The 19183-nt window shown below is 38.7% G+C and overlaps 1 protein-coding gene across 1 annotated transcript in view; it reads right to left on the bottom strand.

The window, feature by feature from the left end:
• Positions 1–19183, bottom strand: part of fasn (fatty acid synthase) — a 57347-nt gene that overhangs the window by 3869 nt on the left and 34295 nt on the right. The window contains exons 19-40 of the mRNA XM_057826903.1: positions 16923–17108; positions 16531–16710; positions 16117–16320; positions 14315–14631; positions 13835–14236; positions 13082–13246; positions 12875–12990; positions 10694–10848; positions 10386–10589; positions 10137–10287; positions 8594–8772; positions 8325–8444; positions 7837–7959; positions 7539–7762; positions 7228–7429; positions 5899–6050; positions 4373–4464; positions 3907–4301; positions 2101–2292; positions 1808–2017; positions 1526–1737; positions 741–839 (exon numbers count right to left, since the gene is read on the bottom strand). Coding sequence (XP_057682886.1) covers positions 741–839; positions 1526–1737; positions 1808–2017; positions 2101–2292; positions 3907–4301; positions 4373–4464; positions 5899–6050; positions 7228–7429; positions 7539–7762; positions 7837–7959; positions 8325–8444; positions 8594–8772; positions 10137–10287; positions 10386–10589; positions 10694–10848; positions 12875–12990; positions 13082–13246; positions 13835–14236; positions 14315–14631; positions 16117–16320; positions 16531–16710; positions 16923–17108 — 4280 coding nt within the window. The remainder of the gene's footprint in view (positions 1–740; positions 840–1525; positions 1738–1807; positions 2018–2100; positions 2293–3906; positions 4302–4372; positions 4465–5898; positions 6051–7227; positions 7430–7538; positions 7763–7836; positions 7960–8324; positions 8445–8593; positions 8773–10136; positions 10288–10385; positions 10590–10693; positions 10849–12874; positions 12991–13081; positions 13247–13834; positions 14237–14314; positions 14632–16116; positions 16321–16530; positions 16711–16922; positions 17109–19183) is intronic.

Below are 19183 nucleotides of genomic sequence, written 5' to 3'. Positions count from 1 at the left end.
TCTGCTGGCGCTTGGGTGCGAATGATTTTATATGATTCAGCACCCATGAGCATTGTATAAGTAATTATTGACATCAACAATGGCGGGCTACTAGTTTATTTTTTGATTGAACATTTTACAAATTTTATTAAAACAAAAACATGAGGGGTTTTAATATAAAATTTCTATAACTTGTACTAACAGTTATCTTTTAAGAACTACAAGTCTTTCTATCCATGGATCGCTTTAACAGAATGTTAATAATGGTAATGCCATTTTGTTGATTTATTATAATAATAATAAAAAAATACAGTACTTATGTACCGTATGTTGAATGGCTATATCCATCTTGTGTCTTATCAATAATTTACAGAAAAATATGGCATATTTTATAGATGGTTTGAATTGTGATTAATTGCGATTAATTACGATTAATTAATTTTTAAGCTGTAATTAACTCGATTAAAAATTTTAATCGTTTGACACCCCCAGTTTAAAGTATATATGAAGTCTATCAAATACTTTTTTTCCATTCTGACTGCTGTATTAGCTAGAGAAATATTAGACCTTCGCATACTACGCTACAAACGTCGGGAAAATCTCTCGCCAGGGCTTAAAGTTAAGACACATGGCTAAGTCTGCTAGGTTTTAAGTCTTAATCGTCATACGTCTTAGAATTTAGGCAGATCTAAAGTTCCAAATTGGGAATAAGTCTTATATCGGATATTCTGGCTTTTGTTCCCACGCCAATGGTTATTTACCTTGCTGTACTCAGAGTCCGTGAACTGCTGGATGAACGCACACAACGCTTCTGTTTCAGCCTCAGATTCTTTATCTGGCGTCAGCTTGGCCCTGTAGCTCTGAAAACCAAATATATTTTCCTTCATTAGTCAAATCAAGTACATATGTGTTTAAAATACCGTAGAAAGCGCGAGATCACCCAAAAATTGTACCGTATTGGCCCGAATATAAGACTGCCCTGATTATAAGACGACCCCCTCTTTTTCAAGACTCAAGTTTGAAAAAAAGACTTTTTGAACACCAAATTAATTTTTATACAGAAAATAATTACATTTGAAACAAATGATTATAACAATATATTTGAGAGAAAAAGCATGTTATTTTGCCTTATTCAAATCTTAATATCCGTACATTTAAATATGTAAACTAAAGTGCAATCACATTCGTAAATGAATGGTTTCTGGTTTTTGAAATTTAAATAAACCAATCTATTGGGATAAAACAACAAAATTGGAATAACTGCATTAACCATCAAAGTGAAGTCTAACTAACTGTAGTCTTGAAAAAATATGAATAATGAAAAACATTGCAATAAAATTATTCAAACTGGTTAAACTTGAGAGTAGCTGAGACCCGTCATGACAGAACATCGCTTCAATAATTTCTGGCGCCATCTAGCGTCGTGAATGGGTATAGCGTCTAGACCGCGAATATAAGACGACTCCCACTTTTTCAGTCTTATTTCAATGCAAAAACATCGTCTTATATTCGGGCCAATACGGTAATTTACGGTCATATTGCTAACCTGTGTATAGGCTGCCACGTACGAGTGTGACCCATCAAATAGGAAGAGATTCTCCACGGGTCGGTTCTGGTTCTGCAGCTGAGTGCACATTTCAAACGCCACGCAGGCTCCGAACGAGTACCCGGCGATTCGGTAAAGCCCGTCCGGCTGAACTTGACTGATGCAATCCACGTAGTACGCTGCCAAAGACTGGATACTGTCCAGAGGAGCATCTGGGGAGGATAGAGTTGTAATATTTCACAAATAAACCATAGCCATTTTTATTGGCATGATCGCCAATACCTTTGGTGCACTGCAAGCCGTAGCAAGGTATGCTAAGCTTGGAGGCAAGTGTCTTGAAGGCCGTAATGGAACCTTCGATTGGGTGGATGAGAAACAGCGGCCTCTCCTGGCTCTGTACATCGTTGAGTAAAGTCACCGTGGGACCATCCGGGTTGACTAGTAGTTCAGTCAGATTCGACTCTGACAAGGTGCGAATGACGTCCTTTTTTGCTGCGGCATGGTAAAATTGATTACAATGAATTTAATTTTCAATCTTCATTTGACCAAGAACAGCAATGCGTTCATTCCGATACCATTTGATCCTTCTGGCTTCTTATTGGAGAGTTCGCGCAGCTTGTTGATGGGAAGTTGCCGAATCTCTCTCATGGCCATAACGATGTCGTAGTCGCGCTCGAGCGTCTGACGAACCTCAACGCCCATCAACGAGTCCAGGCCCAAGTCGGCTAACGAGGCATCGGCATTCAGGCTGTTGACATCCCGCACGCCTGAGGTAGAGGTACGTCCGATCAGACGACATTTATGAAAGGAATAAAAACATTATTACTTTACCCTCATTGTTGTTATCGTCAACAATGACGATAACGAAAATATTTCATCGACGAACAATTTTTTTCGTGATGACAACGTCTAGCGCCGTCAATGGCAAACAGCATTTAACTTAATTAGCCAAATATAAACTGGTCCGGCCCATAAGGGATCTAATTGCCATGAATGTGACCCGGGACTCAAACTGAGTTTGCTACTCCCGCTCTAAGGTTTTGTCACATGATCTTTTCGAAAAATAATTTCGATGCATTATTAAATACTTTGAAGGATTCTTATTAATTTCCTTTATTTTTCTTGCTTTACAATTTTTATAGACAACATTTTACCGGCTAGTAGAGATGTCCGATCACGTCATTTTCAAAGTATCGGAATCGGCAAAAAAATATCGGCCATGCCTTTTTTTTTTTTTTTTTTAATATATATATATATATATATATATATATATATATATATATTTTTTTTATTAAATCGTTTTCTAATTGTATTTAACATTAGACATAATATATTACACTTATCCAGAGTCTTTAGTTTAGGCTTAAGGTAGGGTTATGAAATTTATCCCAATAACGGCGGTAATTATTTTTTTTTCAAATGTATCTCGTTAAAATATGTAACGCAATTAATGCATGCGCTGCACGACCCACTCACGCAATGTCGCACTCAATCTGTAATGGCGACATTTTACGTAGATAGAGAGATAAAAGGCAGCGTAAAATGAGTAGAGTGAATTTTGGCAGCCTTTGGAGCCTTTTTTTAATTGGCCAAAGCCTTACAATCCCTCTCCCTACGATTAGAATTATCATGGGAAGCAATGTAGGGAGGAAAGATAGCAATTGATCTTTTTCCTAACGCCTTATGTTATTTCCCAACGCAGAGAAGATATATCAATTGGTCGCACTACGCGCGGTCATGGTTCCACTTCCCATCATGCATTTGGGCATGGCCTTCACTATCATTTACTGAAAGCTCAACAAATACACTAGATGGCAATATTTAGTCACAATATAAAAAGTCACAAGTCTTTCTATCCGTAGATCCCTCTCACAGAAAGAATGTTAATAATGTAAATGCCATCTTGAGGCTTTATTGTCATAATAAACAAATACAGTACTTATGTACTGTATGTTGAATGTATATATTCGTCCGAGTTTTATTCACTTTTTTCTTAATGCATTGCCAAAATGTACAGTATATGATCGGGAAAAATTATCGGGAATGATTGGAATTGAATCGGGAGCAAAAAAAAAAAAAAAAAAAAAGCAATTGGATCGGGAAATATCGGGATCGGCAGATACTCAAACTAAAACGATCGGGAGCAAAAAAACATGATCGGAACAACCCTACCGGCTCGGTCTTTATTTTAAAGTCCTATATAAGAAAAGTCAATCACATGCAATGACATTTTTCGGCCATTAGGGTGGGCATTGCCTCCCATCCATCTCCACGTATGTATTTGTTTAGTTGACTAAAACGAACAAAACGAAGACCTAAAAGTATTTTCACCCAAGAGAATAAGACAAAAACTAAAAGGGCTGCCAAAAACAACAACTTACCCAGAATGTGAGCTATGGCTTCCACCAAATCCTTCTGGCTCCCCGCCTCGTTCTTTACGACGGTGCGCTCGGCCAGCACGAAGCTGGACATCACCGGGTTCCGCTGGCACAGGAATTGGTCAAGCACGTTAAGGCATGAGGCGATCCTCTGCGGTAAGGTGCCGCCAATTACTGCGTCGTTGCCACCCATCGTCTCCAGCACCACGCCCACGTCCCCGATGGCTCCCCATTGGACCGCGAGCCCGGGGAGACCGTCGTGACACCGCTTCTCGCAAATGCGTTCCATGGTCGAGTTGGCGTAACCGTAATTGCTTTGGCCAGCATTGCCGCGGCCACAGCTGACCGAAGAGAACGCGACAAAGTAGGCCAGCTCTGGACAGGATTTTCTTGTGACTCTAGAGGGAGTGGATATGCATTAGCATCATCTACTACTTCATCAAAAGAAAGGATACTGTATGTATCTTACTTATCTAGATTTACGGTGCCATCATATTTAGGTTTGTTAACATCAAGGAACTGCTGAGGAGTCAGATTTTCCAGCATCCCGTCTTTCAACACCTGCGGAAGTGAAAATACGTTGAGAACTTAAAATTTTAGGCAGTACAAATATTCAATCAAAAGTTCAAAGAGCGTTCCGGAGCAGCTTTCGGATCATGATTTTTTTGTATAATGAATCGCGTTTTTACATGTAAATCGCCCAGTTGTCATGTTTTCTGATTTGCCCGTCTTTATTCAAATTATTATGGATTGTCGCACCCTCGTGGTGCTTAATGTAGTTTGTTAGGTGCCAGCTAATTATACAGACGTTATCACATGACTAAGATATATTCTCCTTTTTGGTTAAAAAACATAAGCATTGTGGTGTGTATATTAGGGGTGGGAACCACTGGGGACCTCAGGATACCAAATTTTAACACTATATTACAGCCCCGCACATTATCTTAGCTTGCTGCTTAATCCTTCCCTTGCTCAACCACGGCAGCAAACTAGGCCCCCTGGAGGCTCGGGCGGCGCCGCGCCCCCCTAAATTCCACCCCTGATACTACTGTATTGTCAAAGGTCACTTAAATAATTAGGTGAAAACAAGACAACAAAATTAAGTTACAGTTAAATTACGTTGCACAGACTAACATGGAACATAGACTTAATAATGATATTAGCGGGTCACATCTGTCACACACTGCGCCACTTCTTCAAGTAGGGGGCCTGCCCACATTAAGAGGAGTTTTTCTCAAACATACGATCTAACGCCGGATTGAGGTTGAAAAAGTACAAAAGCTATGCCATATACAAACAGGAAGGATTGTGTCAGGAGTGATTTGTTCGAGGATTCAAGGTAATTATTAAATAATTTTTTCATATCATGCATGCATTTTGAACCGTGAAAATAATCAATGGGAAAAATTAGCCGCTACAGCATTGGCGTCATAGTTCGCAATATTTCCGTAAAATAAATGCTAACTGCAAGGGTTTTTTTGCCTTTAACCAAGAATCGAGACTGTTTTACGCCCATATCTATTAAGAATTCAGGGATTTAAGCATTTATTCACAAGAATTTTCAACAGAAAAACCTCTGTGATGATAAGGCGGCACTACAGTGGCTTAAAGACTATTTGCACATTTGACATATTCGCGTAAAATAAATGCTAACTGCCCGTTTTTCTTTTGCTTTTAACCAAGAATTGAGACAGTTTTACGTCCATATCTATAAATAATTCAGAGGTTTAAGCATTTATTCTCATGAACTTTCAATGTAAAAAGCTCTTTGTCAGTGTTTCCACTCGGTCAGCTTTGACAGAGATAGGCCCCCTATTAATCCGCGCCGGGCCCCGTCAATATCATTATCAAGTCTATGCATAGAATTAGTTGTCGACAAGATAAATACAGTACAAACATATTTAATGCTTCAATTTAAGTACAAACTGGTTATAGTATTGCAAATAAAATTTAAAAACATAAAATAATTCCATTTTAAATCATGTCGAGACTTACCATTGCGAGGTGGAATACCCCACCGACTGGACCCAGCGTGGAAGCCTCAGCAATCAGCTTTTTTGCTCCCTCAAGTGTGCTGACGTCACTGGTTGACACCAAGACTTCCACATTCTGACTTTTCCATTCACTCACACGCTTTGCCTGGTACCCTAGCAAAGGTAAAAAGTACAAAAATGACACAGGCTGTATGTAACCAGCTATTTTAATTAGGGCTGTCAAATTTATCGCGTTAACAGGCGGTAATCAATTTTTAAAAATTAATCACGTTAAAATATGTGATGCAATTAACGCATGCAAGGAATGACCCGCTCACGCATTGCCTCAAACAGATTACAATGACGCCGTTTATGCACATTGAGAGTGAAGAGAATGCCACCGGCCGCTTGGGGGCAGCGCCGTTCCATACTAATGTTATTCCTCCTAATAGTAGGAGAATTAGTAGTTGTTGGGAGACGTTTATGCTGTTGAATTGTACTATTTGTGCTCCACACATATTTCTATAAGTTTACTTTCTTTTAGTGGCAATTTTACAATTTTTTTTGTATTTTGGGTAAGATATGTACAGAGATATATATGTTATAAAGGCGAGTGGACACAGACGTTTATTAGACAGCGCCGTTTATTGGCATAAGCTTCGGTAACTCCTTCACAACAAACATAAGTATCATTTAGTGAAAGCACAACAAAAATAATATTCCTATCTCTCTCAAAAAAAAAAAAAGTTTACATAAAGAAAAGCACTTCAATCTGTATTAATGAGGCCCAATTCTTACACAATTACACAACTATGCAAAGAGAACTGGCGTTCTCAATCAAAATAGCTATGCAAAATACACATAAAACTTACTCAGACTTTGGTCACTATTCTTATTATTTTTATTCTTCTTATTATTATTATATAAACTCTACTTTTGATTGAAAATTTTACAAACTTTATTAAAACGAAAACATTAAGAGGGGTTTTAATATAAAATTACTATAACTTGTAACTATAACATTTCTCTTTTAAGAACTACAAGTCTTTCTATCCGTGGATCCCATTAACAGAAAGAATGTTAATAATGTTAATGCCATCTTGTGGATTTATTGTTATAATAAACAAATACAGTACTTATGTACAGTATGTTGTATGTATATATCCGTTTTATCTTTCCATTCCAACAAGAATTTACAGAAAAATATGGCATATTTTACGGTTTATTACGATTAATTAATTTTCAAGCTGTGATTAACTCGATTAAAAATTTTAATCGAGTGACAGCCCTAATTTTAATGTAACTCAGTGACAGCTGTTACAATTTGTAGTCCATTCTTCTCATGCCTTACCATTCCTGATTCCCGATCTGGAAGTTAGCACTAGTTTACGTGCCCCTTTTTCAGTTAGCCACTGAGCAAGTTCGAGGCCGAAGCCCCCGAGTCCCCCGGTGATGATATAGGAGTGTGATGCAAGGCAGTAGGTACGACGAAGGGCCGGGATAGTTAAACCGGAAGCAGTATGGACTGATCTATCTGTCTCCTCCTGACATACCTATGTGACACCCAAAACACTTCCTTTAATATTTTCATGTGTTTCCAATGAGAACTAATTCATAAAATGTAAATTAAGACTTGGTTTGATGGCCAAAGGCGTGACTGACCTGCAGCAGGACCTTGCCGATATGTTTGCCCTGTGCCATGTATCTGAAAGCCTCTTCTACACGATCTCTTTCGAACACTGTAGTCTTTAGAGGCTGGACCACGCCGGCCGTAATGCCCTCTTGAAACAGCTGCGACACCTCCTCCCACTCACGATTGCCTTCTTCAAAGAGGGCGTCCAGCAATATGCCGTGGAATGCCACGTTCTTCAAGAACAGAGCCATACCTGGAGAGATTACCATTCACTGATAAATCAAAACTAGTTCATCTGACATGACGTCAGTCTAATGCTCGGTTTACCCAGAGGGGAGTTGTTAGAAAGATCGTATTTGCCAATTTCCAAGAATCGTCCATGTCGTGCGAGACAGCGAATGCTAGCTTGCAGCTTCTCCTCAGCCAGAGAGTTCAGCACCACATCCACACCTGAAACCCATCATAAAAGTGCTGCAACGATTAATTGATTAACTCGAGTAATTCGATGAGAAAAAAATCTTCCAATCAAATTTTGCTGCTTAGAGTATCCGTTTAATTACAGTGGTAATGTTTTTTTTTTTATTTTTTTTAATTTGCATTTAGTTTTGATTTGGATTGATACAATCACGCCATGTATCATGTTATGGTAAAAAAAATAACCTGAAAAAAAGAATATGGAGTTGCTCTCCATCAAAGATGGATGCCACACACCTTTGCCCTGAGTGTGGAGAAGTTATGGATCATGTTATGGTCAAAAAAATAACCTGAAGAAAAGAATATGGAGTTGCTCTCCATCAAAGATGGATGCCACACACCTTTGCCCTGAGTGTGGAGAAGGATGTGCTGTTCAAAAGATGTATCTCTGGAATTAGCGAAGGACTCTTCAGAAAGCTGTGGGAACCGCTCCTGCAGGTAAATTCGTTTTTCTGCCGAGCCTACAAAAATGAAAGCGAAGAAGTATTTTTTTTCCAACACATTTTTATACAGATTTTGTATATATTTTTTGATAGAATATTCTAACTTTCAGATTACTTTCATTTTAAATAAATGTGAAATATAATAAAAATGTATTTATCATGCTTACCAACTGTTGTGAAGACTTTGCAATTCTTGCTGAGGGCAATGGCAATGGCAGCTTGCCCGACACCCCCTGATCCAGAATGAATGAGAACACTCTCTCCAGGGCGCAGCCTGCCACGAACCACTAGAGAGTAGTAGGCTGTGGCGTAGACCACCGGCACTGAGGCAGCTTGCTCTAGAGTCCTGCATATCAACAGATTAAATTGTACTCGGACCTCTCTGAAAGTCTACTACAGAAGTGTTACGTACTTCCTCAATCTAGGTACAACCCCTTGCAAAAAGTATGGAATCACCAGTCTCAGACAAGCACTCACTCAGACATTTTATCATGTAGAACAAACTCAGATAAAAAGCGTGAAAAATAATGAATTAGTTCAAAAGTGCAACTATTTAGCATTCGGACACAATAAAAGAAATGAATAAAAACATTGTGGTGGTCAGTAAATTACTTTTATAGAGAAAGTGCAGAGAAATATATATAAAATAACTCCATTCTGAGGAAAAAATATGGAATCATGAGAAAGAAACAAAGAAATAATAATCAAAACACATCTCTAGTATTTAGTAGCACCACTTCTGGCTTTTATGACAGCTTGCAGTCTCTGAGGCATGGACTTGAGTATTCTTCATCAATTTGGTGCCAACTTTTTGATTGCAGTTGCCAGATGATCCTTGCAGGTCGGAGCCTTGCTGTGGACCATTTTTTTTCAGTTTCCACCAAAGGTTTTCAATAGGGTTGAGATCTGGGCTATTTGCAGGCCATGACATTGACTAGATGAGTCTTTCCCCAAGGAATGCTTCAACAGTTTTAACGCAGTGGCATTATGCATTGTCATCTTGGAAAATGACATTTTCAATTGAAGGGAAAAGCTGTCTAAAATTTGAATGTAAACTTGTGCATTTATTAAAGATTTAACCACAGCCATCTCCCCAGCGCCTTTGCTGACATGCAGCCCCATATCATCAAGGACTGAGGGAATTTTTATGTTTTCTTCAGGCAGTCATCTTTGTTAATCTCACTGGAACAGCACCAAACAAAAGTTCCAGCATCATCACCTTGTCCAATGCAGATTCTTGATTCTTGACACCTTGTCCAGTGCAGATTCTTGACTCTTGACAAGTGAGTTTGTTGAGTGAGTTTGTTCTACATAATAAAATGTCTGCGTGAGTGCTCGTCCGAGACTGGTGATTTCCTATTTTTTTTTGCTTGGGGTTGTACATTTAAGGCCGAGACTTGAGTGGAACAACACTTCTTTATTCAGTGTGCTCCTCATCACACGCGCACACGACTCATCACTTAGTAAGTTCCTTTTTACCGTAATATCACAACAACGGGGTGGGGGCACAACTATATCAACAACAGTGTCACATAAATATGCTACAAGAAAGTCATAAGAAAGAGATGATAGGCCCTTTGATTATTTTACCAGTACGTTTTAATGGTAACCAACATATTAGACACAACGATAATACTACATTGGTTTAAATATTCTTATTCATAAATAGAAATTCTCATTATAATAAAAAGATCCTCAAAATCAACTTACCATTTAGGAGGAACATTCCATAGGAATCTTTTATCTGCATCCACACATGTTGCCAGGCCTTTAGCAGGCAACAGTCCCATCACACGTTGAGCGCTTGGATCACGACCAGAAAATTCCATACCTAGCATACATTGCTGCAGTGCAAGGTCCCCTGCAAAATGAGGAACCTGATCAATTTTTGGTATAAAAATGTTTTTAAAAAGTTTTAAATTCTATTGCTTACAGAAACAATACTTTAAATAGTTTTACCTGGTATAGCATCTGGCGGAAGCTTGCCAGTGGCGAGCATGATATCTCTAAAGTTGAGCGAGCTGTAATAGACACGACACAGCTGCACATTGGGGTTGGAGGGAACAAAATGGCAGAGGGGCGAGGCGATCCAGCTAAGCGACGATAAGTCTCCTCGAGTCAATACGTTAACGTAGGCGTGCTCTGTCAAGTCTTCATTTCGATCTAAGAAAGGACAAAAAAAAAAAAAACACACAAATATAGATTAGAAAAATTATAAATTCCTTAAAAAATGTTCTTGAAGTAATAAATACATGCACATTTTATACCGAGATTTATTTGTTGGTGTCTGAAGACGCCCCAGTGCCCATCTCTGAATACATTCATGACAAGGTCCCTCTTGAGCACCGCCTGCATGGATGGATCGTCAAACTGCTGTAGCTGCGCTTCAGCCGAGCCATTTAGATTTGACACAAATAAGCATCTGGGAAACAAACACATAAATATGGTGAAAAAGATGGTTCAAAATCCAAATTTAGCAAGTACTTGCTAAGGTTTGTGTAACTTGAACGCAAATTTTGTCCGACCGGTCGATGTCATCGATGACGTAAATGCGTCGACGGACACACCATCTCATCGAGAGTTAATATAGGGTTTTAAAAATATATGCCTGGAAAGTTGAGAGTGGCTGACGCTCGGGATTCAAGTGGAAAAGGCGGCACAAAGCCAAAAAACTGTACCAGAGTGACCAAAGCATGGACTTACTTCAATGAAACAAAGGAGGGTACACTGTACACCAAGCTTGCATACCACGGCAGCACGTCGGCTGTAAATAAACACCTGAAGAGCCGTCACACAGGTATAATTTTGGAAGACGACAGGAGACAAAAAGATGGCGGATCGTAAGTCGATATAATGACATTTTTTATTGAAGTTGCTTTCATGTGGGTCTTACGACAGAGTGTTGGGGCTAATGTAGCTGAAAAAGCAGCTACATACTTTACGTAGCGCGTTGCCACCTCTGTGAAAATCAACAATATTGAAAGCATCTTGTATTTTATAATCGGTTTACAAATAAAGAAATCATTATTTTGCATCATATACATCAAATTATAATCTATAGAAGAATTTAAACTAATGCTTTGTCATAGCTCCTAGCGAAGGTACATGTATGTAAAGTGGGTAGCGGCTCATAGCTACATTAGCCCTATGTAATAATAAGACTTTTTTTTTTCTTAACAATATTCCGACTTTAATCACGTCCTTTTTTTTTTTTTTTTTTTGGGTCGTAATACTCCGCCATAGCGCCGTACCAATGTGCATTATTAAGTTTTGTTCACGTACTTCACTTCAGTGATACATGACTTTTATTTATCTACTCTGCTGGTGCTCACTCTAATGCTGAGAACAATATAGACATAAAAAAAAAAAAAAAAAGTAAAAATTGTTGGAAAAGTGAAGTCACAGTGTTCTTTTGCACTAGTTAATGCCATCAGCATTTGTCCTCATTGTTTTAGATGTGATGTATTATTGTTATTTATGTGTTTATTTGTACTTTAATAAAGAATTTAAGTGTTCCAAAATGTTTTTGTGAATTAATGATCATAAACAAAAATTTACTTGCAAGATTAGTAAAAAAAAAAAGTTCATATAAAAATTACTAATCGTTAAAAAAGCAAGACTTTCGACTAATCGGGAGATATGTTTCACACTTGCTGCTTTTGTGCCCCATACACTGCACCCACCCCAAGAGACAGCGCCTTTGCTGAACATTCAAAACACTAGAACACAACAACAGCAACCACCACTCTCAAGTCATGGTTGATACAACTACCCATGAACCATTGCGGACGTAACACAACATAAATAATAGTTGCTATAGTATGAATATCCAATAACCAGACCAAACTTGCTCTTCATAACATTTTCTCTATGTCTGTGGTTTCTACAAATACAAATTAACAGAAAAACAATAATTTGCACTGTATTTTTTCGTCTGTGGTATGCTAATCAGGCTAATTATGCAGATATGCAGAAAGTTACCAACATAATTGCAGGTGTTCGTATGTGAACAACCTAAATCTTTCAATCAATCCAGATATTATTGTACTTAGTTGTGGAGAAGGAGGAGCTTGAAAATTTTGTCTCAATAAACAGTCTTAGCTTTTGGTGGCCAAAATATGCCTCATCAGAACAAATAACAAAAAGTAACTCGCCACCAAGGGGATCTAAAACCAGACAACATGCAAACAACCTGGCATCTTTTCACAGCCTGTTAGCAGAGGTTCAAAGACCAAGATGCATGATGCTGGGTTTAATCGACTTGTAATATACGAAACATTAAATTATGAGTAGGCGGATAAAAGATTATTCGCCCACATCCGTAATCACGATATACCACATTTTTCGATATGTTGTCACACCCCTATGATCCACAATTACAAGTGGAAATAAATGCATAGCCATATATATAAATCATGCACTTAAACAGCAGTAAGCCTGCATCCTACCGTATTCGGAGACCGCCAGGTTCCTGTCGCAGACAGTTGACCATTCCCACGATGCCACAGTGCGATTGCGAAGCAGTCAACCAAATTGGAGAATCTGAGGGCTCGGCAAGTGCTTCCTATTCCAAGGGCAACAGAAAAAACATTCAGGGAAAGAAGGACATTGATATTCTACTATATTGGGAACTGTCGTGAAAATGTGGAACTTACCTTGAGTGTTTCCACCCACTTGTAGTCAACACTATCAACAGCAACGACAATTGGTTGTTGGATAGTAAACGGACATCGACAGAGAAAGAGCGCCGAGCCGTAAAAAGACTTCCTGACAGCCACCAGGTTAAGTGAAGCCTCGGCAAACACGCTCTCCCACTCAGTCTAATGACAAGGATGACAAAAAAATGTTCACACATTCAAAAAAGTTAAATTCTTCTTCTATCCCCGCACCAAACAAGGGAAGTGAAATTAAAAGCAAGTTGTGTTAATGTCGATACAGTCGAATGCTTTTGTCACAATAATATATTGTATATTTTGTGAATGTCTTATTTTCACAACTTAAACGGTGTACCTCCGTCACTGTTTATGGTTCACCTGAAACGAGCTATTGAAGGTGCGCCCGTCCATTAAAGTCCCATTTAAAGTGCACTTTAATTTATATTTTCTAACATTTTTTATATGTAACATATTGAAATATACTTCATCTTAGAAAACGAAAACATTTTGAAATGCCTCATATATGACTGAAAAGTATTTTTGTTCAAATGACCACGACAAAAATTGAAAGGGCGGCCAAAAATAACATTGGTCGGCACTGATGTTTACTATATTGCGCAGAATGTGAATTTAGTGTAAATAAAGTACACAACAGAGGTTTATACTTATCCTAAACTTGTAAATGAAAAAATGCAGACTCAAATAGGAAAACACTCATGTAGCTGGAAGGAGATTTGTATATCCCCCACTAACCTGTGTGAGCAGTCCACGCTGATTCTTGCTGTCATTAATTCTTGAGAGGAAGTGTACCGTTTCCCCAAGAGTTTCTCCTTTGAGCAACGTGTGAAGGAGAACAAATCCCCCTTGCCTGGCTCCAGAAGCTAGATTTTTCACCAGCAGATGAGGGTCTACTCTTAGAGGGCCCCAAGCATGGTTACAAACAACTAAGTCAGCCCCTCCAGCTGCACCTCCAGGAGCAGTGCCCAATAGAGGGTCCCACTGTGCTGTAGTGGTAGCCAACTCCTCCAGGGTGGTCTGGTGGGGAGCCATAAGATCCTCGTTGGCTGCCGTGGCAACATATTCCACACGCAGCATGGGCTGAATGTTGAGGATATCTACTACACGGGAGAAGAGCTGACCATCACTGGATAGTGCCTGGTGACAGGAACATAGAAAGATATGTTCACCAAAAAATAACCACACATTTGACTCCTCATTTGTTGAATTTCTTACTTCCAAGACTTTGATCTTGCCAGGTATAGTATTTTCCAAGGCAATGTCCACACAGTGCCGAAGAGCTGGGCCATCCAGAAGGCCCCGCAGCAGACCGTCTTGTAGCAAACATGCCCTCTCCTTTTCCACTGTCTGCTCCAGCTCTGAACCAAGGTTTCCATTCAGTTCCAGGTCACAAAGAGTGGTTAGTAGCTTCATCAAGCTAGGCTCTGAGGATGCGGGGCTGGGAGAGGAGCTTTCTGAAACTTCCTGCAGACCTGGGATGCTGAAGTTCATACCACGAGGGGCCAACTTTCGCTGCAGTCTGTGGATTAATACTAGAAAGTGAAGGGAAATGGTATTAATGCTAATCAATCAATCAATAATGCTAATCATAAACATTCCTGCTTTTAATACTTTTATTAGGTATTTTAGTAACACAAGTAATAAAAGAATGGTATTTTTGCTAACATGCTCATCGATAATTCTAACCATACCTGCTTTTAATACTTTTATTAGGTTCTAAAGTAACACAAGTAATAAAAGCATGCGATTTTTGCTAACATGCTAATCGATAAGCATAAAGATACCTGCTTTTATTGCCTCCCTTGAAGTGAAATGCTGTTATTGCCAACATGCTAAATGCTATTTTTGTCAACATGCTAATCAATCATCATATACATACCATTGCAGGTATGTTTGTGATGCTCGATTAGCATGTTAGCAAAGAATATGATGCTTTTATGTCTTGTGTTACTTTAGTACCTAAAAAACAAAAACAGGTATGTATATGATTATTGATTAGCGTTAGAGTTGTCCGATAATGTCCAACCCAAAAAATCCAACACCGATATCAAACAAATACCGATGTATGCGGTCGCGGACATAATGGCTAATTGTATTGCCAACTTGATGCTTTAATAATGATAAATGTAACAACTTCAAGGCTTTTCAAATCAACATTTTACAAAAAGAGAACTATAAATTAACAAGCAATAAAAGCATGGTATTTTTGCTAACATGCTAATGACTAATTATCAAAATAACTGCTTTTATTGTCTCCTTTGAAAGGAAATACTATTTTTGCTAAAATGCTAAATGCCATTATTGCTAACGTGCTAATCGATCGTCATATACATACTATTGCAGTTATTTTATGATGGAATAGCATGTTAGCAAAAATATTATGCTTTTATTGTTACTTTAGTACCTAAAAAAACAAAAGCAGGTATGTATATAGTTATTCATTAGCATTAGAGTTGTCTAATAATGTCCAAGTCCAAAAATTTGATACCAATATCAAACAGATACTGACGTATGCGGTCGTTGACCTAACATATCATGGCTAATTGTCCTGTGATGGCCCAATGATAAATAATCTTCAAGGTTTTTCAAATAAACATATATAACATGCATATTAGCCCAAAACCGATGTCAATATTATCCAATATCATTTTAAAATGCTTTTATTGGCTGAAATTACCGGCTACCCGATCATATCAGGCAATTCTAATTAGCATTTTACCAAAAATACAATTTCCCTTCAAAGGAGACAATGAGTGAAGACATGGACAATAGGCTAATAGCATATTTTCATGTTTTGAATAATGCACGGTTTTATATAATTTATTTTTGCTGTTAACATAAAGCCTAAAACTGTTCTTACCTTGGTCGAATCTGATTTGTGATGAAAATATTATGATTTAATGAACGTATAAGATTTTGTGAACTAAGACAAATGACGCTAGATGCTAAAATAAGGTTGTTAGTCATTAATGGGAAATTTTTTATACTAGCACGTAAACGGGATTTTAGATGGGTACCTTTACAAAGCTGTAGCTGCTCCGTAAGCTTCCCATTGGCCGTCAGGCACTCGGTCTCCGTATAGGGAACAAAGACAAACTCCTCCAGGGTAGGGGGGTTCTGCTGCTGCTGTCGACGTGGTGCCACAGTGGCATGTAGACCACTGATCTGCACTCCGCCGGCAGTGATTTTATCAAGACAGCGGTTGATGTGGACTGTCACAGCTGTTGAAATATTTTTAAGATTTACTACACATACCAATCTACAGCTCTAAAACATTTGAAAAAAATTAACGCTCCCCCAGAATGGTTAACTATCTAGCCGTCATTTCTTCCACCAAACAATATTTTTTTAGGTGTACAGGTGTAGCTATCGACATTTGTTTCCTAATGGAAATGCCAATTGAATTACAAAAGTTAGAGGCTGATAGATACCTTGCTTCCCATCAGCATACTCGTAGACCTTTCCCAGATGGATAGCGGGATCAATGCATACCGAGCGAATCCTGGTTGGCAAACGAAGACTACGGCCAGAGAGTCCAACAACAATCATTTGCAGCATGGTGTCTAGAAAAGTAACCCAGTTTCCCATCCACTGCAACTTGCCATTGTCACCTGTAAAAAGATGAGTTCAAATGTGGTCTAGCAAATTGGCATCATTCAACCTCGACTCATTACTGACAGAAATATATAGGACCCGAAATCTTGCCTTAATGTCTATTAGTCATCTTAGTCATTGCATGAAAGACCCTGGATGTACGTCCAAAATCTATTGTTACTTCTTGTCTACATTAAGACGTGGTAATAAAAAAACACAAAAAACGTACCAGCATTGTTAGATTCCAAGATGCCTCTGAAGGCGTCGCTATAATCATAGCCGCGCAGTCTGAGTTCCTTGTATACATCATGTGCAGAAAGTTTCAGTTTGTGGTCCTCCTGGTCTTTGGGAGCATCTTGGTTCAATTGACTGTGGAAGGAATCTAGGGCAGCGTCCTCCAAAACGCTGACTTTTCCTGAAAATGTCAGAAATATTTATGTACTTCCATATCTTTGGAAATATCTTATCATATCATATCACATCTTATCATATCTTGGCCTGGGGAGACTAAGTGCCTTGAGCAAGAGTGTAGCTAGGAGCCCACCCAACCTCCTAAATGATAATAAAATGAAATGAACCACATGAAGCTTTGAATCAACTGGCTGCAAAGCTTCATTGTTTCAAGAAGCGTCATTTGGTTATTACTGTTCAATGAAATCTTTCATTTCCCTTGGGAGAGACAGACAACCACTGCTGCCACCTGCTCTCAACAATGTTTTTGTACGACGTATTGCTACTTGAGCCTCATGCCTCCCAGCATGCAATGCGGCTCTGTAAATTAACGTTCAAAGGTCATGTTTTGTGCCAATTATTTTTTTCAGTTACTGTTCCATTAGTTTCATTTAATTGCGAGTTATACTATTTAGTTTGTTGTTGTATGATCATTTTAGTTTCGTCCTGAATCTTTGAATCACATGTCATTATTTGTGATGGTTCTTGAAGTGGATCAGCTTACATACTGGAAGCAAAAACTGTTCCTCCCTGCCTCGTGAGTGCTACAAAATAACAGGTGAGGAATCCAAGTCGGAAACCATGAATATTTTTTATATGTAGACTATCGAAATGTAATTGATACGTTAGCGAAATATTTAGTCAACGCAAAAAAAATTTCATGACAACGACGAGACAATAACGAGCTAAAAACGTGCTTTGGGAGACTAAAACATAAGACTAATGCCAGTATTCGTCTGATGAGACGAAAATGCGCAATAGTTTCTGTCACATGGTCACAATTTGTGACATATACAGTATGTGTTGTTAGCCTGCATCGTAGCAGTGTCTGGTTGTGTCACTCGTGTGACGTGCTGCGCCCCCTGCCCTGACTCAGCAGTGTGTCCTGTCCAGTCTCCAAGCTTGCACACACGGTAAAATTAGTTCTATCTTGGCCAGAAAGAATATGCAATGTTGCTTTAGCTTTACTCGTAGCGTTAGCATAGCATTTGCGTTCGCATGCTACTAATGCGAATGGAAAGAGTCCTCTTAAAGTCAGACTTTTTTTTTCTTTTTTAAAATACAGTTTGTGGTGTCCAGGTAGGTATAATAAATTCAAAATAATGTACTGTTTTCCTGCTGAGTGTGTGTTATCACCAAGTTGGCGTTGTCATTGTAGTCACTCGTCTGTCAATGTTCATTCGAAATAGTTGGGAAACCTTTATTTTTGGAGTCCATTTTTTGAATATGACAGAATAAAAACTTTTTCAATAAACGTCGACTAAAATGAGATGAAATCAGTCTCGAGATTTCGTAAAAAAAACTAGACAAACACATTTTGAGATGACTAACAGCGAAGCATGAGGATTTTTTTTGTTTTAAACCCAAAGCAATTTGGCGCCCCCCTCCACTTGATGGCACTCTAGGCAACTGCCTAGCTTGCTGATGCACAGGGCCGTCCCTGCCTAACAATCTTAGAAATGTACTATGTGGTAATGGCGTACCGCAGGCATGCTATTTTTAGACCGTGACGTCGCATCGTAAAGCGGAAGTAACGCCGAAGTGGGACAATATAGACCCGCCCCCGCATAGAAACAACGTAATTTGTGCTACTTTTCGCCGGTAAACGGGTATGTCGATCACGCATTGCTTTTTTGGAACTTGTAGAAATGACTCTAGACATTACGACACATAAAGGATGTTTTCTTCGTACGTTTCCGGAAACCAAAAACTCGGGAGGAAAAAAATGTGACGACCGAATCAACTTGCGCGGAGTTTAACACCAGCTCAGTGAATCCATTCACATTTCATATGCAGTTAACATTTTGTTGGGTTGGCATGGTCTTTCAGAGGACAAAAAGGTAAGCCATTTTTATATTTTTAACTTTTTTTTTTTGCGTAACGTGCCGTACTGCTTCTGTCTGACGATGAATGACCTGAAAAGAATTACAATGGTATCTGACTGCCACTGTTACCGTTTGTTATTATATATAAATAGAACACAACTTTAGTAAGGGGGAAGTGTAAATAAATGATAGAATTAAGATTTGTTATCAATGA

This window comes from Corythoichthys intestinalis, chromosome 21, assembly GCF_030265065.1.
Source record: "Corythoichthys intestinalis isolate RoL2023-P3 chromosome 21, ASM3026506v1, whole genome shotgun sequence".
NCBI lineage: Eukaryota > Metazoa > Chordata > Actinopteri > Syngnathiformes > Syngnathidae > Corythoichthys > Corythoichthys intestinalis.
This window is presented reverse-complemented; position numbering and strand designations above follow the sequence as displayed.